This window comes from Brassica napus, chromosome C3, assembly GCF_020379485.1.
Source record: "Brassica napus cultivar Da-Ae chromosome C3, Da-Ae, whole genome shotgun sequence".
Classification (NCBI taxonomy): domain Eukaryota; kingdom Viridiplantae; phylum Streptophyta; class Magnoliopsida; order Brassicales; family Brassicaceae; genus Brassica; species Brassica napus.
The window spans coordinates 30,470,569-30,487,771 of record NC_063446.1 but is presented as its reverse complement, the minus strand read 5'-3'; the positions used below and the strand labels follow the sequence as shown (position 1 = coordinate 30,487,771).

The 17,203-nt window shown below is 36.9% G+C and overlaps 1 protein-coding gene and 1 long non-coding RNA gene across 2 annotated transcripts; both read right to left on the bottom strand.

Moving 5' to 3' along the window:
* Positions 1-202: 202 nt before the first annotated feature.
* Positions 203-11,123, bottom strand: LOC106384384 (cytochrome P450 705A22-like). The gene is made up of 3 exons (XM_048749531.1): positions 9,762-11,123; positions 5,111-5,128; positions 203-859 (listed from the first exon to the last, which is right to left on the bottom strand). Exons 1-3 carry the CDS (start codon positions 10,662-10,664, stop codon positions 203-205), a joined length of 1,578 nt encoding a protein of 525 aa, XP_048605488.1. The 5' UTR covers positions 10,665-11,123.
* Positions 11,124-13,820: 2,697 nt separating this feature from the next.
* LOC106385846 lies at positions 13,821-16,886 on the bottom strand. The gene is made up of 4 exons (XR_001277296.3): positions 16,309-16,886; positions 15,917-16,217; positions 14,485-15,765; positions 13,821-14,397 (listed from the first exon to the last, which is right to left on the bottom strand). It is a non-coding gene; the product is annotated as an uncharacterized LOC106385846 (long non-coding RNA).
* Positions 16,887-17,203: the final 317 nt, after the last annotated feature.

Sequence of the window (17,203 nt, the reverse complement as noted above, 5' to 3'; positions counted from 1 at the left end):
ACACAACGTTTTTATGGTTTTACTGATTTTTAGACAACAACAACTAAATGAAACAAAGGCTTAACAAGAAATCAAAGCTACACCATTAAACAAGGAAATACAACTTAGATAAAAGATAAAAATGACATGAAACTGGAAAGAAAGTTTCTTTATTGTTTACTGAAGACAATGTTTTGGACCACGTATATCATATGTACGCAACTTAAGTGGAGCTCGAACTTATCAAATGGGAAGGTAAAGGATGGTTTAGGGCTCGAGGAGAAGGAGTGCACTCAAGGGGATGAGCCATGCCCAAGAAGATTCTTCCACCAGCCTCTTCCATGTTAACTTTATCTCCTTTAATTTCCCAGTCAAAGCACTGCACCATCACTCCTATTACTGTTCGTACAAAGATGCCAGATAGTTTTTCCCCAGTACAAGCTCTCCTTCCAATCCCAAAAGGAATGTATCTCAGTGCTTGTTCTCTTCTCGCCTCTTCTTCTGGTTTTAAATCACCCATAAACCTCTCTGGCTTGAACTCATCAGGATCTTCCCAGAAATTTGGATCTCTCATTATAGCATAAGCATTGACTACAAGTGTTGTGTTCTCCGGTATGTAGAACCCTCCTCTGATCTTATACCCTTCTTGGAACTTCCTTATCAAGAGAGGCGAAGGCCCGTGTAGTCTTAGCCCTTCCTTAAACACCGCTTCTAAGAAAGGCAGTTTTGGTAGATCGGTTTCTTGAATCATCCTTGTTCTCCCTACAACCGAATCAATTTCTTTTCTTAGCTTCCTAAGAGTGTTAGGGCTGTTAATGATCTCTGCCATTATCCACTGAATTGTTGATGAACTCGTGTCAGTGCCTCCTACGAAAAGTTCCTACACTTACAAAACATTTAGAAATAAAATGGTGTCTTAAATTCTCAACGAATAAATATGTACAATCAATTCAAAGGTGCTAAGCACCCCCATGTTTGAAACCTACCAAACTCAGATTGGTCTTGTACAGGCCCAGGGGATTAATTGGTTGGGCCTTGGACCCGAAATTCCGGATTATCAAAAAAAAAAACTCAAAGTATATGAACAATATTTTACCGCGAATACTCGGGGGCTAACTCCAAATGCCCTTATAGAAAAAATTTCAGTCTTCTTGTCCCTTTTCTTTTCCCATTACCCCTTTGTTTTTGAATTTCCTATAGTAACATTTCTTTCTTTAATATATTTCTTCTCCACCTCATTAATTCATTTAATTTTTCAATTAAATACACTCACCCAAACACAACAACCAAATGGGGTCCACAAATAACCTTAACCAATCAGATTTACCTTGCCCCACATGTCTTTATGTTTTCTCTCCTCTATCATCTGTCCGCGTGAAGACATCTTCTTCCCCATCTTTCATTGGCGATTTTGAAGCTTTAACATCAGGTAATTCTTGTCGGTTTTTCATGAAATTTTGTGTGAAATATCTTTTAAATGTTTGTGTAAACCATGGGTAACCTAAAAAGTAAGAATTGATGAAAATTTGAAAGAGAAAAAGTGAATTTAAAAACTGTGTATATGAATTTCGGGTTTAATTTATGTCCGTTTTTGATGAAATTTTTGCTGGAATACTTATAAAAATAAGTGTATATATCGGCTAGTGTAACAAAAGAAAGGTTGAATGCAAATTTTAAGAGATTTAAAAGGATTTTGTAAACTGTATTTATTGGTTTTAGGGTATATTTTATGTACGTTTTGAGCTCATTTTGATGATTTCTTCGGTGTAATTTCATTAATATGAATTATATAACATGGGTAATGCAAAATCCGAACAAAATCGGACTAAAATGTTGATTAATTAGTGCAACGATAATTTCTGGGTATTACTAAGATAACCCGTTTTACTAAGGCAACGTGGTATTACTGATACTACTGGTATTACTATGTTTACAAATATTACTAGTATTACTGGTTTTACTATATATAGTATTGAAAAAAATTAGTATTAGTAAGAATGCTAACAGTAAAATATTATGTGAGAATTAAATTTAAACTTCTTAATAATGCTAATTCTAATTATAATTCATTTTATTTCAGGAAAATGCAAAATCCGCATTGTACAATCATTTGTTTTGATTATGGAGGATATTATATTAAAGATGGGGTTGAAATGAAATGGATTTCGGGAGATGGTGAAGGGGAAGATGAAATTCACACTATTGTGTTGAAGAAATCAGTGGATGAGATCACACGCTCTGTTTTGGTTGAGCGTATTTGCAGAAAGATAAAGGTAGATGACTATAAGATGGAAGCGAAGATTAGTTACTTTCCAATGGTAATGTATTCGAACAAGCCATCATATATCTGGGAAGATGAAGACGTTTTTTGTTATCTAATGCAAGTAAATCAAGAGAATTGTAGAAGTGTTCTACATGTGGAGTTCAACAAAAGGGATGATGACACTGATTTCTATGGCAGTCTATCGGATAGAGAGGCTACTGAAAGAGGGGCTACTGATAGAGAGGCCACTGATAGAGAGGCTACTGAAAGAGGGGCTACTGATAGAGAGGCCACTGATAGAGAGGCAACTGAAAGAGGGGCTACTGATAGAGAGGCTACTGATACAGAAGCTATTGATACAGAGGCTATTGAGACAGAGGGTGGTGATGAAGAAGGTACTGAGAAGGATGCAACTGATAATGAAGGTACTGGTGGTGTGCTTACACTTTACGAAGACATTGAGAGCATGAGAATGCCACCGAAAGAGAAGCAGGACCCTCAGTTGAAGTCACACCAGTTGTCTATAAGGAGTGGGATGATGGTATGGATTTGGTTTTAGATCAAGAATTTAGAACCAAGGAGGAAGCGCAAACTCATATTCAGGCGGCGTCACATGTGAAGTGTTTTGAGTATGAGGTAATTAAGTCGGATACTAAGAGATATGTGATAAAATGCCGAGGAGCCAAAGAAGGCTGCAAGTGGTTTGTGCGTGTTGCAAAGTTAACCAATTCAGATCTTTGGTCAGTTAGAAGTTACATCAAGCAGCATAGATGTTCTGTTGTTACCACAAGAACACTGCCTAATAGAAGGAGAGGCACACAACAAATCGTTGCATCTATCCTGGCCCAAGATTATCCTGGATGTTTTGACACACCACGTCCCAATGCTCTGATCGATTTGGTTCATCAGAGAGTTGCTTTGGAAGTATCATACACAACGGCATATAGAGGAAGAAGACTAGCTGCTAATAAAGTGCGCGGAACTCCTGAAGAGAGTTATTCTTTATTATATTGTTATATGCACATGCTGGAGCAGGTGAATCCTGACACAATAACTCGTGTGGTTGTGGATGAGGGCAAAAAATTTAAGTATCTATTTTGGGCTTTGGGAGCTAGCATAGAAGGATTCCGCGCGATGAGAAAAGTCCTTGTTGTGGATGCAACACACCTGAAGACTGTTTATGGTGGAGTGTTATTTGTTGCGACTGCTCAGGATCCCAATCATCACCACTACCCAATTGCGTTTGGTGTTGCTGATGGTGAGAAATATGAGAGTTGGCTATGGTTTATGGAACAGTTGAAATCAGTGATATCAGATCTCCCTGGATTGGTGTTTCTTTCGGACAGAAACAAAGGCTTGATCAAGGCAGTACATCAAGTGTTCCGTCAGGCCGCTCATGGTTATTGTATATGGCATCTGTCTCAAAATATTAAAGGCTACGTCCGTAACAACAGAGAAACATGTGCATTTAAGTTTATGGAGTGCGCACACGCTTATACAGAGGCGGAGTTCTTGGTCCTTTATGATGCTTTTGGTAGGAAATATCCTAGTGCAGCGGAGTATCTTGACAAAAGTTGTGAACAGAAGAAATGGGCTAGATGTTACTTTGAAGGAGTTAGGTACAATGTCGACACCACCAATTCAGCAGAATCTTTTAACGGTGTTATTAAAGACGCAAGAAAGTTCACCTTACTTCCAATGTTTGATTTTATCATTGGAAAAATTGCTGAATGGTTTAACAAGCACAGGAAAGAGGCAGGTGAAATGCCACCCGCACTGAAGCTTGTGCCTATAGTGGAGGAGGAAATGACTAAAAGATGTGTTGATGCAGGGTTTCTTCGGGTTGATGAGTTAAACAGCTTCCATCTCGAGTACAGTGTGCATGGTAGTGACGGGAAGCGTTATACCGTGGACATGGCTATGAACACGTGCACCTGTGGGCAATTTGATAAAGACAAATATCCATGTGTTCATGCAGTAGCTGCTGCCACATTCATGACTGAGAAAGCGGGAAAGGAACTCCATCTATCTGAGTATTGTTCTAAGTACTATTTGGTAGAGCAATGGGCTTTGGCTTATCACCGGACAATATATCCTGTTCCTCATATGTCTGATTGGGTTATACCAGAAGAAATTAGAGCAAAGAAAGTACTTCCTCCAGAATTTGAAGTCAAGAAAGGAAAACCACAGCAAACAAGGAAACCATCAGCAGGAGAAGCTCGTGGAAGAGGAAAAAGAGGCAGAGTGAGTGGAAGAGGGAGAGCCACAAGCACAGACACAGGCAGAGCCAGAGGAAGAGGTATGGCAGCGTATTTTGAATGTGGAAGTGGTTGAGGTTCAGGTGTTTGATTGTTGAAATTTGTTTCATTGTGTTATTCCGACTACTAGGACTACTGGAATTACTATATGTTATTTGGACTACCTAAATTACTAGAATTACTATGTGTTATTTGAACTACTAGGAATACTAGGTTTACTATGTGTTATTTGAACTACCTGTATTTCTGGAATTACTATGTGTTATTTGAACTACTAGAACTACTTTAGATTACTATGTGTTATTTGGACTACATATATATTAGTATGAGTATTTATGTTTAGTATGTAGAATCGATATATATTTTATGATTATTATCAATTTGTAGACTAATTACTTACTAAATATATATTAAGACTATTTTTTATGATTATTTCAGCAGTTTAAGAAAAATATTTTCATTTTTTCAAAAAACTCTCTTAACTTTCATTTTTATTGTATGAATGGTTAGACCATAGTAAGGAAAATCTAAAAAAATACGTATTCCTGGCAAATTCTTCCTGAAAATGTCTTCTTTAATGATTATTATAGTGTAAAAGCATCAGTTTTACTACAAAAAAGCTTATTTTCTCAGGGTTTTACTAGATAAACCTAAAAATTGCCAAAAGATTACTATGTGTAAGGTAGTATTACTAAATCCTTGAAGCTTACCAAGAATTACTAATTGTAATCAAAATATAATATCAAAATATATGACGGCTGCACATTTTACATGTGCATTTTTTATCCATGCACGTTTTACATGTGGTTTGCATTTTACTTGTAAACTGTTTTTAATTATTTTATAAAATGGAGTATTTTTCCAAATTTTAAAAAGTAATTTTTGTCAAAATTATGAAGTATTTTTCCAAAATTTTGACCAGAGTTTCCCCTGTAATTCTGAGTTACCACACCTGTTTAAAAACATAAAACATCCAGAAACTTAACATAACAAGTTCAAGAGAAGCATTTTAGGCAGAAACATAACATCCTAACTTGAATAATACATATACATAACATAATCATTTTAGGTTTTTGTTTTAAGCTTCTTCTTTGGCACTTCTAGCTCATCAGTCTTTCCCTCAGTGAAAGGAGACTGCACCCACCGTGATGGTTCACTTTTTCTCTTCTCCGGCAGTGGCGTACATGGCTTCAATGTAGCCTCAGTCTTCTTCGGCCTGCCTTTCTTCTTAGGTGCACCATCAGCTTTAGCTTTCTTTTTTTCAGCTCTAGCTTTCTTTTTTTCAGCTTCAGCTCTCATTTTTGCTAGTCTCTCAGCTCTGGGAATGCCATACGGCACTGCTATGACTTTGACCCTAGGCTTGCGCTTAGTCTTTAATTCTACCTCAATTGACTTCTCAGCTAGCTCAGTCTGTTTCTTAGCGGGACTCTCCACAAGATTATCTTCAATTTCCTCTGCTTTTTCCTCCTCTTCCTCCACATCTAGATCGACATCAGATTCAACTGACTTCTCAGCTAGCTCAGCATGTTTCTCAGAGGGACTCTCCACAGGATTATCTTCACTTTTCTCTGTTTTTTCCTCCTCTTCCTCCACATCTTGATCGACATCAGGATAAGAGTCACTTTCCTCTGCTTTTTCCTCTTCTTCCTCCACATCTTGATCGACATCAGGATTCTTGTCACTTTCCTCTGCTTTTTCCTCCTCTTCATCCACATCTTGATCCTCTTTCTCAGCTAACTCAACATCTTTCTCAGTAACCTCAGCCTCTTTCTCAACAATCTCAGTCTGAATAGCTTCTTGCTCTGTATGAGTAGCTTCTACCTCAACCTCTTTCTCAGCTAGCTCAGCAATCCCTGTTACCACAACAATCTCTGGTGATATAGAGATTGCTTTCCTCGCAGCTGCTGCCTTAGTTCTACCTCGTGGTGTAATGACTATTACTCCGGTAGAGGTAGGAGTTCCCTTGGATTCTTCTTTCTCAGCCTCTTTCTCTTCTTGAACCTCTTTCTCAGCCTCTTTCTCAGCCTCTTTTGCACTCTCTTCCTCACCCTCTTTCGCTTCTTGAACCTCTTTCTCAGCCTCTTTCTCATCCTCTTCCTCTTCTTGAACCTCTTTCTCACCCTCTTCCTCACCCTCTTTCTCAACCTCTTCCTCACCCTCTTTCTCAACCTCTTCCTCAGCCTCAGAATCATCATCAATTGTCCTCCAAAATTCTTCCGCTTGCACTCTCACTCTTTCCTGAAGCCTTAATAGAGAATTTTCTTCATCTGATTCCTCCACGTATTCTTCGCCTTTCTCAACAGAGTCACTGTTTTCTTTGTCTTTTTCAGGTTCTTGGTCTTTCTCTTCTTCACCCTTCTCACTGTTTTCCTCGTCTTCCTCATCTTTCCCACTGTTTTCCTCATCTTCCTCACCCTCCTCATTGATTTTCTTCCCTGTCTCATCCTTCTCTGCCTCAGCCATGTCTCTATCCTTCCCATGATCTCTACCATAATCAAAATCATTCCACTGTGTATATTCCTCATTCTCATTTCCCTTGCTTTCAATAGAAGTCAACTTGTCTTCTATTTTCTTAGCCTTTTTCTTCAAAACTCGCTGGTACTTCTCAAGTTTACCCATCCTCAAGTTCATAGCCTCCAGCTTTGTCTCTACCGTTAAATTAATTCCAGAAAATCCTTCTTCCATGGCCTTCATAATCCTCTCTTCCACACCTTTCAACATCGACTCCAACAATCCTTCTTCCATAGCCAGTAGTTCCACCTATCACTTGTGCTACCCTCACGCTGATACTCTGGCTCCGGAACAATGATACGAGCCAGCAAAGTTTCCTCATCCACCGTTGGAACCAACACACTGTTAATAACCTGAAAATAAAACATTCAGATATATCAGTTTAAATATTCTGCTATTTTCTATTAAATGAAATAAAGATATACCTTTGTGTTTCCAAAAGCAGCATATATATCTTCCAAAGGATAGCCCTTCATGCTACTCTTTGTAAACCGACTCTTGCACATCCTAGGACAATCTCCACTGGCGCCATCTGAAGAGATTCGAAATTTTTTTCCTAGCTTAGGAATACACTCAAAAGCCAAAACCTACACAAATGAAGTGTCATAGTGTCAGATTTTCGGTTATAAATAACAAAAAATTCACTTAATGCTAAATTGTCTGCTTTACCTCTAATGGAATTATGAATCCATTAAATCCAGTTGCATGGTGCACTTCACCCTTCAGAAGCTCCATTACATGCTTAATCTCCTTTATTGCATCATCAAATGTTAGACGACCCCAAGGAAATGTTCTGCAAACATCCAAATCGTCCACTATCCTTAAATGAACGGGTCTAATGCTGCAGAATCCTTCGTCGTTCCTCTAATAATCCGACCAAGGAAGAACAGGACAGCCATCTTCAATCTATCATTACATGCTGTCCCCATAGATTGCAGCTTCTGCTTCACATCTACTATAGTGATCTTCTTCTTATTACCGAAGTAATAATCCATAAACTTAGTATCCCCGAGCTTCAAATGTCCACTCGGATACTCATGGCAGTCCAAGCCAGAGATGAGAGCATGCTCCCTCATAGAGTAGCGGATGGGCACACCATTCACCCCAAACCATGCAGCTTCTTCTCCTTCAATACGAATGGTGTGCAGCAGTAACATCCACATTCCTTGGAGCTTCAGGAATTCTTCATCAGGAATGTGGAAGAAATGACAAAACTGAGGATGGCTCGTGAACCAGCCGACCTCTTCCTTAAGTTCCTTAATCACATCAACTGTGTTCTTCACGCGGCACTTGGTCTGAATCTTGCAAGTCTTCAGGTACTGTGTGTTCTTGAAGTACATTTCAAGGGGCTGTGGTGGTTGTCTTTCCTGCAATCAAATATATATGTATTAGTCATTTTTACGAGTAAAATAATAAAATAAATGATTAAAATGAATGCAAAAATTACCTTGGAGGAAACAGCAGACATGCCTTCACTTTCGGGGTCAAGTGAGAGCGAAACCACACTCGTTCCTCTCACTGGATTACTCTCTTCTCTAACCGGCTCATTCCCATTTGATACCGCTTTTCTAGCTCTAGTTCTACTGGAGACTCCACCTCCAGTAGATGGACGCTTTCTTTTTAGGCCCTTCATTCCCTGTACAAGATGTTAATCACAACAACTCAGTTACTCCTACCAACATCAATAAAGCTTCAATTCAAAACTAATGCACAACAGTATCACTTAATTAGAATAAAACCAATACACACACAACCAGTGACACTTTATTCAACTAAAACCAAAAGAATATTATACCTCAGAGGGGGGGCCACACATATCATCACTATTGTTTCCGTCTGATAGCTCTTCCACATGCTCTTCAGCAACAGGAGCTGTTGTGGATTTTCCATTTTTCTTTGTAGTCTTTTTTTTTCCTCCACGGTTACCTGCCATTATCTACTTCCTCTGAACATCGAAAAACAACACAACAACACACATTTAGGCATAATCTAGAATTATTACTTTGCCTAATCTCAAACCTTTCATTCATTCAATAAATCACCTACTCCATTTCAATTTACATTTATCCTAACAGTCAAAGAGATTTCGGTTTCATATCACAAATAATAAACCAGGAAAACCAATTGGATCCAGTAAGAAAGAACCCATAAAAATCGCGAGCTCTTGGTTTTTTTGTTTCAGTTTATACTAATTCAACAGTTTCAAGATGTTTTCCCCAATTTCAAACCACAATCTCGCTTACTAAGATCCTACCAAACTTTTCGACTACAATTTACAAGTTTTACCTAAATTTTATCTGACCTAGATACAAGATACAAAGAAATCAAGGTCAAAAAATAACTTACCAGAATGAAGGATGTCGATTCAGAAGATGAAGTCTTGATTAGAACAGAAGAAGAGACGAAGGAGAAGAAGAAACGATGAAGCCGAGAGTTTCTGGAAATCAGAAAGAATGTTCGGAAGAACACGAGGAGAAAGAGAGGAGAGAACGACAATTTTTTTTTCTTTTCTGTCTAAACGCGAACGCGGAGAGAGTTTAGATTTAGGAAAGGGTTATACCCGTTTCTGTTTGGGTGGGCCGGGTTTGAGTGGTTGGGTCATGTAATTATGTAATTTTGTTAGGGTTATAGATGTATTTAGCCTATTTTCCTATTTTAAAATAAATAAATATAAAATTATATTTTATTGATGGGAGATTTGAGCATTTTTTGTGAGTCAAAGGGGCATCTCGAGTTAACCTCCCGAATACTGCCTTGATGTGGTTCATAGTGAGCTTGTACTCTGCATTTTCATCTCGATAAGCTGACAATAATGTGTCCAATAAGTCCGTGCCTTGATCCTTGTCTAGTTTCTCTTTGCGTTCTCCAATAATTCTCTCCAACAGCTCATCTAATTTGTCGGAAACACTCATTGTCTCTTTTCTGTACAGTGAGATCCCAATCTTCTCAAGCGGCTCTTTCAGAATATGTGCCAAGAAAAGCTTCTTCGACAAGATAAATATCTGGTCAGACAGTTGTGTGACTTTCTCCGCTTCACTGTTCTCCTCTAAGCAACTCCTTCCCAAGGTCATCTTGAAGAGGATGTTGCTAACGAGTCCTTTTACTTCCTTATGAATGTCAACGCTCTCCTTCTTCCTAGACTTATCTAGCAGCTTCATGTATAACCGCTCTACCTCAACCGCACGGGCGCTTCGTGACTGCTGTTGTGTTTGCATTCCAGTCAGATTCATGACCACTAGCTTCTTCATGAACTTCCAGTAGTCTCCATAAGGAGCCATGACGAAGCCGGAAGTTCCAAAAGTGAGCGACTCTTTGAACGGAGCTAGGCCTCGAGACGACATGTTCACGTCATGGGCCTTGATGATCTCGTAGAGCGCTGTGGGAGAGGATACAAGGAGTATAGTGTAGTTGAAGATACGGAGATGAAGAAGAGGTCCATACTTGTTGGAGATTCTCTGCAAGGACTTGTGGATTAGAGGAGAGAGGAAAAGGTAAAGATGACCAATGATGGGCAGAGAAGGAGGGCTCGGGGGCAGATCAAAACCATCTTTTGGTTTCTTGAAAAAGCGAGCAAAAATATATATGGCTGCCAAAGAGCATAGGAATATTATGAGGAGATAGTTTTGAAAGTCAAAGCTGATGGTTGCTGCCATTGTTTTGCACAAAAGCTAAGAAGAAGCAGATGAAACAAAATGACTCCTTAAACCTACTAATATATGAAGGTGAAGGAATGGAGATGTTGAACGTGTTTGTTATTTAATAGTATACTAATTTACATCAAATGTTCCTTGCGAGACTCATGGCCAGATTAATCAATAATAAGTTCTACTAAATCATTTCTTGGTTGTCGTAACCTTAGATGACGAGGAAGAGAGTTGACTTCAAGACAAGTTGACAAACATTTTCTTACAGTTCACTTCTCACACGACTGACTTGCGTAGCGTTCACCTAGATATGAATTTCTGCGGTTATCCCAATCAGTAGGTTAAAAGTGTTGTGTGGACACACATTTGAAATTTTCAAAACTCTATATAAGTTTTGGGAATTTTTATATTAACCACGTCGTTGGTATCATTATTCATTTTTACGAGCACTAAAGAAACATTTTTAAAAATACCATCATTAAGGGGTAAAATATTCTTATAATTTTGTTCTATATATATAATAAATAATTATTTAAATAAATAAAAATTTTAAAAATATTCTTTTTATGTTTTCGAATTACTTTTCTAAATTCGAACTTTTTCTAATTTTTTTTTGAATTTTTTTTTTCAAAATTTTTTTTGAATTTTTTTATATATTTATTAGAATCCTAAATTTCACATTCTAAATTTATTAGAATCCTAAATTTCACGAAAGTCGTCCATGGATGTCGTCCAAGATAAGCAAGGTTTGACCAGAATCTCGGAATAAAATCATGGACGACTTTCGTGTAAGTCGTCTAACGGACGACTTTCGTGTAAGTCATCTAACGGACGACTTCCGTGTAAGTCGTCTAGAAAAGAATAAAATTTTATGTTTTATTTTTCAATTGCAAAACTAACTTGAGACGACTTACATGGAAGCCGTCTTGATATAACAAAATATTGATTTTTTTAATTTTCTACTTGACGACTTATGTGTAAGTCGTCCAGGAAAATCAAATTTCTGACACAATGCGGTCAAATGAAAAACTAACTTGTTTATCCTAGACGACTTAAAGGAAGCCGTCTCGAATTTTTTTTAACAAACAAAGATGGACGACTTCCATGTAAGTTGTCTCTAAAAACACATTTAAACGTCAATTGCAAAACTAACCTCTGCATTGATCAGAAAACTTTCATGTAAGTCGTCTACAGCAGAAGACTTACCCGGAAGTCGTCTGGGCGAACAGATCTGGAAAACAAACTGATTTCATAGTTTCAACCAGTGAGATCACTTGTGTAGCACACATAAGTCTTCTTTAAGCACCCAGAATCTCAAACAAAAGTGACCCACCAAGAATCGTAAACTTCAATGGCTCTATGAACCATAAAAAATTTATAATCAAAATCTTGATTTTTTTTGGATGAATATAGAGAGAAAGTAAAGAGACGTTGTTTTTAGTTCTTAATAATTGAGAAAGAGGAAGTGTAAATCGATTTTATGTGGATTAAGAGCTTCAAATTGGTTGTTCATAGTGGTTGGTGTATTGATGGCAAGGGCAATCTTGTAAATACTTGAAGATGATGAGGTTGATAGAGTAAAAATGTCATTTTCGAAAAAAAAAGAATAAAAGAAAATTAATGGCATTTTAGTGAATAATTTGAATTTGTGGGGTGAATATGACAAATAAAATTTCTAAAAAAAAACATAGGTTAATTTTGTGGTTGACTTTGAGTTTTGAGTCAATTTTGCAAAAACCCCATCGTACAATGCGATCTAGTTGAAGGTTTTGGATAAGTAATTAGGTGTATCTATTATTCATGATACATTGATACATCTAAAACGTATAATATCTAAAAAATAGAATTTATTAATATCTTTATTTTTAGAGAATGTCAATATGTCTGAATAGTTTTGGAATATGAGGTAGTCCACGCATCACCCGTCCACACATCATCCGTCCACGCATCAAATGTCTATTAAGAGCAAAGTTGTCCGCAGTTTATTGCTGGCCCACAATAAAGTACCTCACATGTAAGAAGTGTCTATAAATGTAAAGATAAGTCAAAAAGTGGCCTAGAGAGTAATCAACTCGTAATCTGGCTGGTTGTAGTTTTACTAGTGGCATTGCCCCCGCACAAGCGCGGGATGTAGAAAGAGTTCTTATTTTTTTTCAATATTTGTTAGGGTTATTGTAGCTGTGAATTTTGCGTCTTTGGGTCGATCATTGTTTTTCAAGTTTTTTTATTGTTATAGGGTTAGAGTTGTGACGATGAACTGTGTATGCACTGTTCTCCACTCATGAAGAACTAAACTGTGTTAGTAATGTGATAGATATAGTTCGTGGTGTTGCTTGTTGTGTCACTGAAAGTTATTGTTTGTTTGTCTTTTTAATTTGTTACTTGTACTGTTGAGATTACATACATTATATTAAGGTTGTTGAAAGTACCTTTTGTTTCTGAATATTTTTTCTCCAGTTTATTTGTGTAAGTTGTGTGTATTAAGTAATAATTTTTTTTATTCTTATTACGTTGGTTATATATTTTTATTTTTAAACTTGTTGCTTTTACCGGACCTTAAAAAAATACATAAAGACTTGTGAAAATAATTATAAAATGAGTGACAATTAGTATTTGAGCCTTAATGGTTTTAAACGAATATATGTATTTCTCATAAGAAGACAATAGCATTGGCCTGTTGACATTGATCATGTAAGCTATTTTCATAAGACAAGAGGAGTGAGCAGGTGGGGATGTTGTTGCCATCTTTGTGTATGTTAGGATTGTCTATTGTATCTCCTGGTGTGATTGTGTTTATTTCTCTTTTATTTGATGAGTAATATGTAAAAAAAAAATCATTGTTAGTTATATTTATCAGAGTCTATAACTTACTCTGCTTTTTTTTAGGTAATTTCATTGATCTTGGTTGTCGTTTTCGTCTTCTTCGTAAGCATCTGCGAAAGTAAATTTGTTAATTGTTAAATAGCTGGTCGTGTAGTTTGTATTTGTTTAGCTAGCTCAATGTATGTGTCGTTGAGTTTTAGTTGAGTTGATTGATTTGATATATATTTGTTTTGAAGTTTATTGGTAAAATTAGACAAAAAGAGAGGTGATCATTAATGATTCGTCTTTGTTGGGATTTTAGTTTTTTAGTGTTTTGATTGTTTGGATTATTGTGGTTTCTTTTAAGATTTAAAATAAAGATTTGTGTAAAATTAGATTGATAAGTAAGAGAGATAAATAGATGACCACAAATCTTGGGTAGGAAATATTTTTGATTATTGATGTTAGCATAATATAGACAGTAAAATAAAGGGAATTATGTGTTGATTGTTTCTTACGGATCAATGAGGTGATGGATAACGACTCGAGTTATTTTTTTGGTGAGGCCAGAGCCCTGGACATAACGGATTTGCCTAACCACATCTGCGAGTTTAAATATCAATTATTATATCGAAACATAATATAAACCCATATGCAATATGATAATATATCTTGGAGTTTTAGGTTTGTGTTCGCAATCACTTCGAGATTGTCGAACAGTCTAATCTTGACTGAAAATTGATCTCAGAAGCACCCGTGATGACTTCATCAATAATGGTTAGTGAGATGAAACAAATGAGGAATGGATGATCAGTTATCTTGTACATGCTTGAGCACCTAAGAACCTCAAAATGATCGACTTTCACATTGGAACATGCCTTCAAAGATGGTATGTAATGATTAGCACGTCCGACGGGAGTAAACCCATGAATCACGGAATCTACAAATAATATTATTCAACAAAGAATCAGGAAATCAATTAAAACAATTATGTTAAATAAGTATGATAGATCGAATATTAACTTACCTTTTCATCAAGGAAGAGAACCGTGATTCCCACAAACTCCATGTCTTTCTTGAAGCTCAAGGAATCCTATAAGCGGAGGAAGCCAGAGGCTATGCTCTGACTACTACGACCAAGACAGAGAGACTCGAGGGTTGAGTGACGGATGCCGGGACGCCAGTTTGAGGAACTGGAGAGGCAGAGAGAAACATTTTCTAGAAAATGGTTAAAGCTAAGAGGAATCAATGAGTTTTGTGGAGATGCAGATTGGGTTCATCAAAGATGAGAATCATATATATATGGTTTACAGTGGGCTACAAATCAGGAACATTTATGATAAAGCGATTTAAGATGGGGACATGATAAAGAGTTTACCGGTGAAAAAATAGATTACGAACACACACGGCACAACTCTGTAACTCAGACTTGTTTGAGAGAATATTGAAAAGAACCCGAACTCATGTTAAACCACAATAATTTACAATATAGGAAAACCATAATCGTTGCAAACTTAAGTTTTTTTCATATAACGTGATGAACCCCTTTTAAAAATGAAACCCATAATACACTTGTAGGCCCGACCCTCAGAGGAAGCCGAAGAAGCAAGAGCTTCTGACCTTCATAAATATATATTAGGTTCAGTCATCAATGTACAAAGTATCATTTAGCTTAGTGGTATAAATGTTGGTGTTTATATCTCAATAACCCGGGTTCGAGCCATGGACTTGACACTTTTTCACACTTTTATAATATAGATTCTTGCTAAAAATATGAATAAGGCGTTCCTTGGTTGGATATAAACTCTTATCTCTAGCAAATTACTGACATAACATAAAGCAAAAATAAGTCCTCAAATATAACATAAATATAAAAAAACAACAACCAGTACTAATAGTAGCAATTAGGCCTGGGCAAAATAACCGGAACCGAAGAACCAAACCGGAACCGAACCGAAATACCCAAAACCGGAACCGGACCAATACCCTCAAATACCCGAACGGTTCCTATATTTTTATATCCGAAATAACTGAACCGAACCGAGAACCGAACGTGTACCCGAATATATAAAAATATTAATTATATATACATATAACATCATTAAATATATATTTTAAATTTAAAATTCTATTAAAAGTATCTGAAAATAGTTGATGATAACTAAATTATTATAAAGTATCCAAACTACCCAAAAGTATCCGGATATTTTTATCCGAAATATCTAAAGTAATCCAAAATATGAATAAGGAAGCTACAGTCGCTGGATCTAACCCAGTTTTGCTTTGCAGAGAGAGAGATGTGTCTTTCCTGCAATCCAATCAACTGACTGCGATCAGATTTCTTAATCAATTTTATTAAACACACACTATGAGCTTCGCATAGTTGTGTTTGGTTTATCAGTGCTCACTTAATCAAACTAACAAAATATTAAACAACTTAACATAGATCAGTTGATTACCTTTATAATTGGATTGTTATCATCACATGATGAATGGAATGATTTTCATTATTGAAAACAGTGCTGAGTTGTTATAAAAACCAGCCAAATCCACGTTGGTTTAGCCAAAGCCATGAGTTGATCATACTTTTGAAAACGAAACTTCTCTCCTGGGATGGTCACTTGTTACGTGACCTCAACAAAGCTCGTGTGGTCAGTGAAACGCGATTCCAGCGACATCAACACCACGAAGCCCATATATCCCTCCTTCCCTCAATAGATTTTTGAAAGCATTAAGCTATTGAACCTGAACCAAAATCAACTGGAAAAAAACAGAGTAAATAAATAATGGTTAGTGGCGACTTAGTTTAACGTTAAATCCAAAAACAAAAATTAGGAATAAGAATAGGTACCTTCTCGTTGACAATTTGACTGTTTTAGAAACACATAATAAGAGCGGACTATCAAAAGGTTAAGTAGAAAGAGCTAATAAAACACGGTGGTGGCTAGCCGGAGTTACATTCTCTTTATGGAGACCACCTTTCTTAAAATTTCTTGCCTTTCTTAATCTGAGGAGAGGGACCTGGGCGGTGTTTGAACAGCATCCAGCTTTAAAATCGGCAAGAAGAATAATTGAACTCACCACTGATGGATTTAATGCTTGACAGAGGTAGACCTTTCGGATTTTGTTTTGGTAAGACTGTTCATCCCAAACAACAAAGCCATTTATAGTTGAAGCTTCAGGGGATTACTTTAGAGAATGATATGGTCAATTTAATTCAAGAGTGGGAGGAGTGGCGCAGAAAAGTTAATGCTTAGATTAATGTTTCCAAGTGACGTTACAGAGACGATCGCCATCGTCGGTGAGACGTGAAGAACCACGACGGCTGATTCTCCAACTCCACCCACTAAAATTGAACAAACCCTAAATAATTTGGGCTGTTTTGGACATCAATCAAAAAGCCCACTGATTTGATCATAAAAAAAAACACGTAGTCCAAAATTTTAAACAACAACGTGAAGCAGCTTTCGCAAGTTTATAAAGTGCTGCCACGTGGCAGAAAAAGCTTCATGCTTCCTGGTGATGTGAATAGCCTAAGGAGAGAGACAACTCTCCTTTATTGTATAACTAAGATCGGCCCTGACATATGCCGGCGACAATAGATTTTTGAAAGTATTAAGCTATTGGACCTGAACCAAAATCAACTGGAAAAAATAGAGTAAATAAATAATGGTTAGTGGCGACTTAGTTTAACGTTAAATCCAAAAACAAAAATTAGGAATAAGAATAGGTACCTTCTCGTTGAC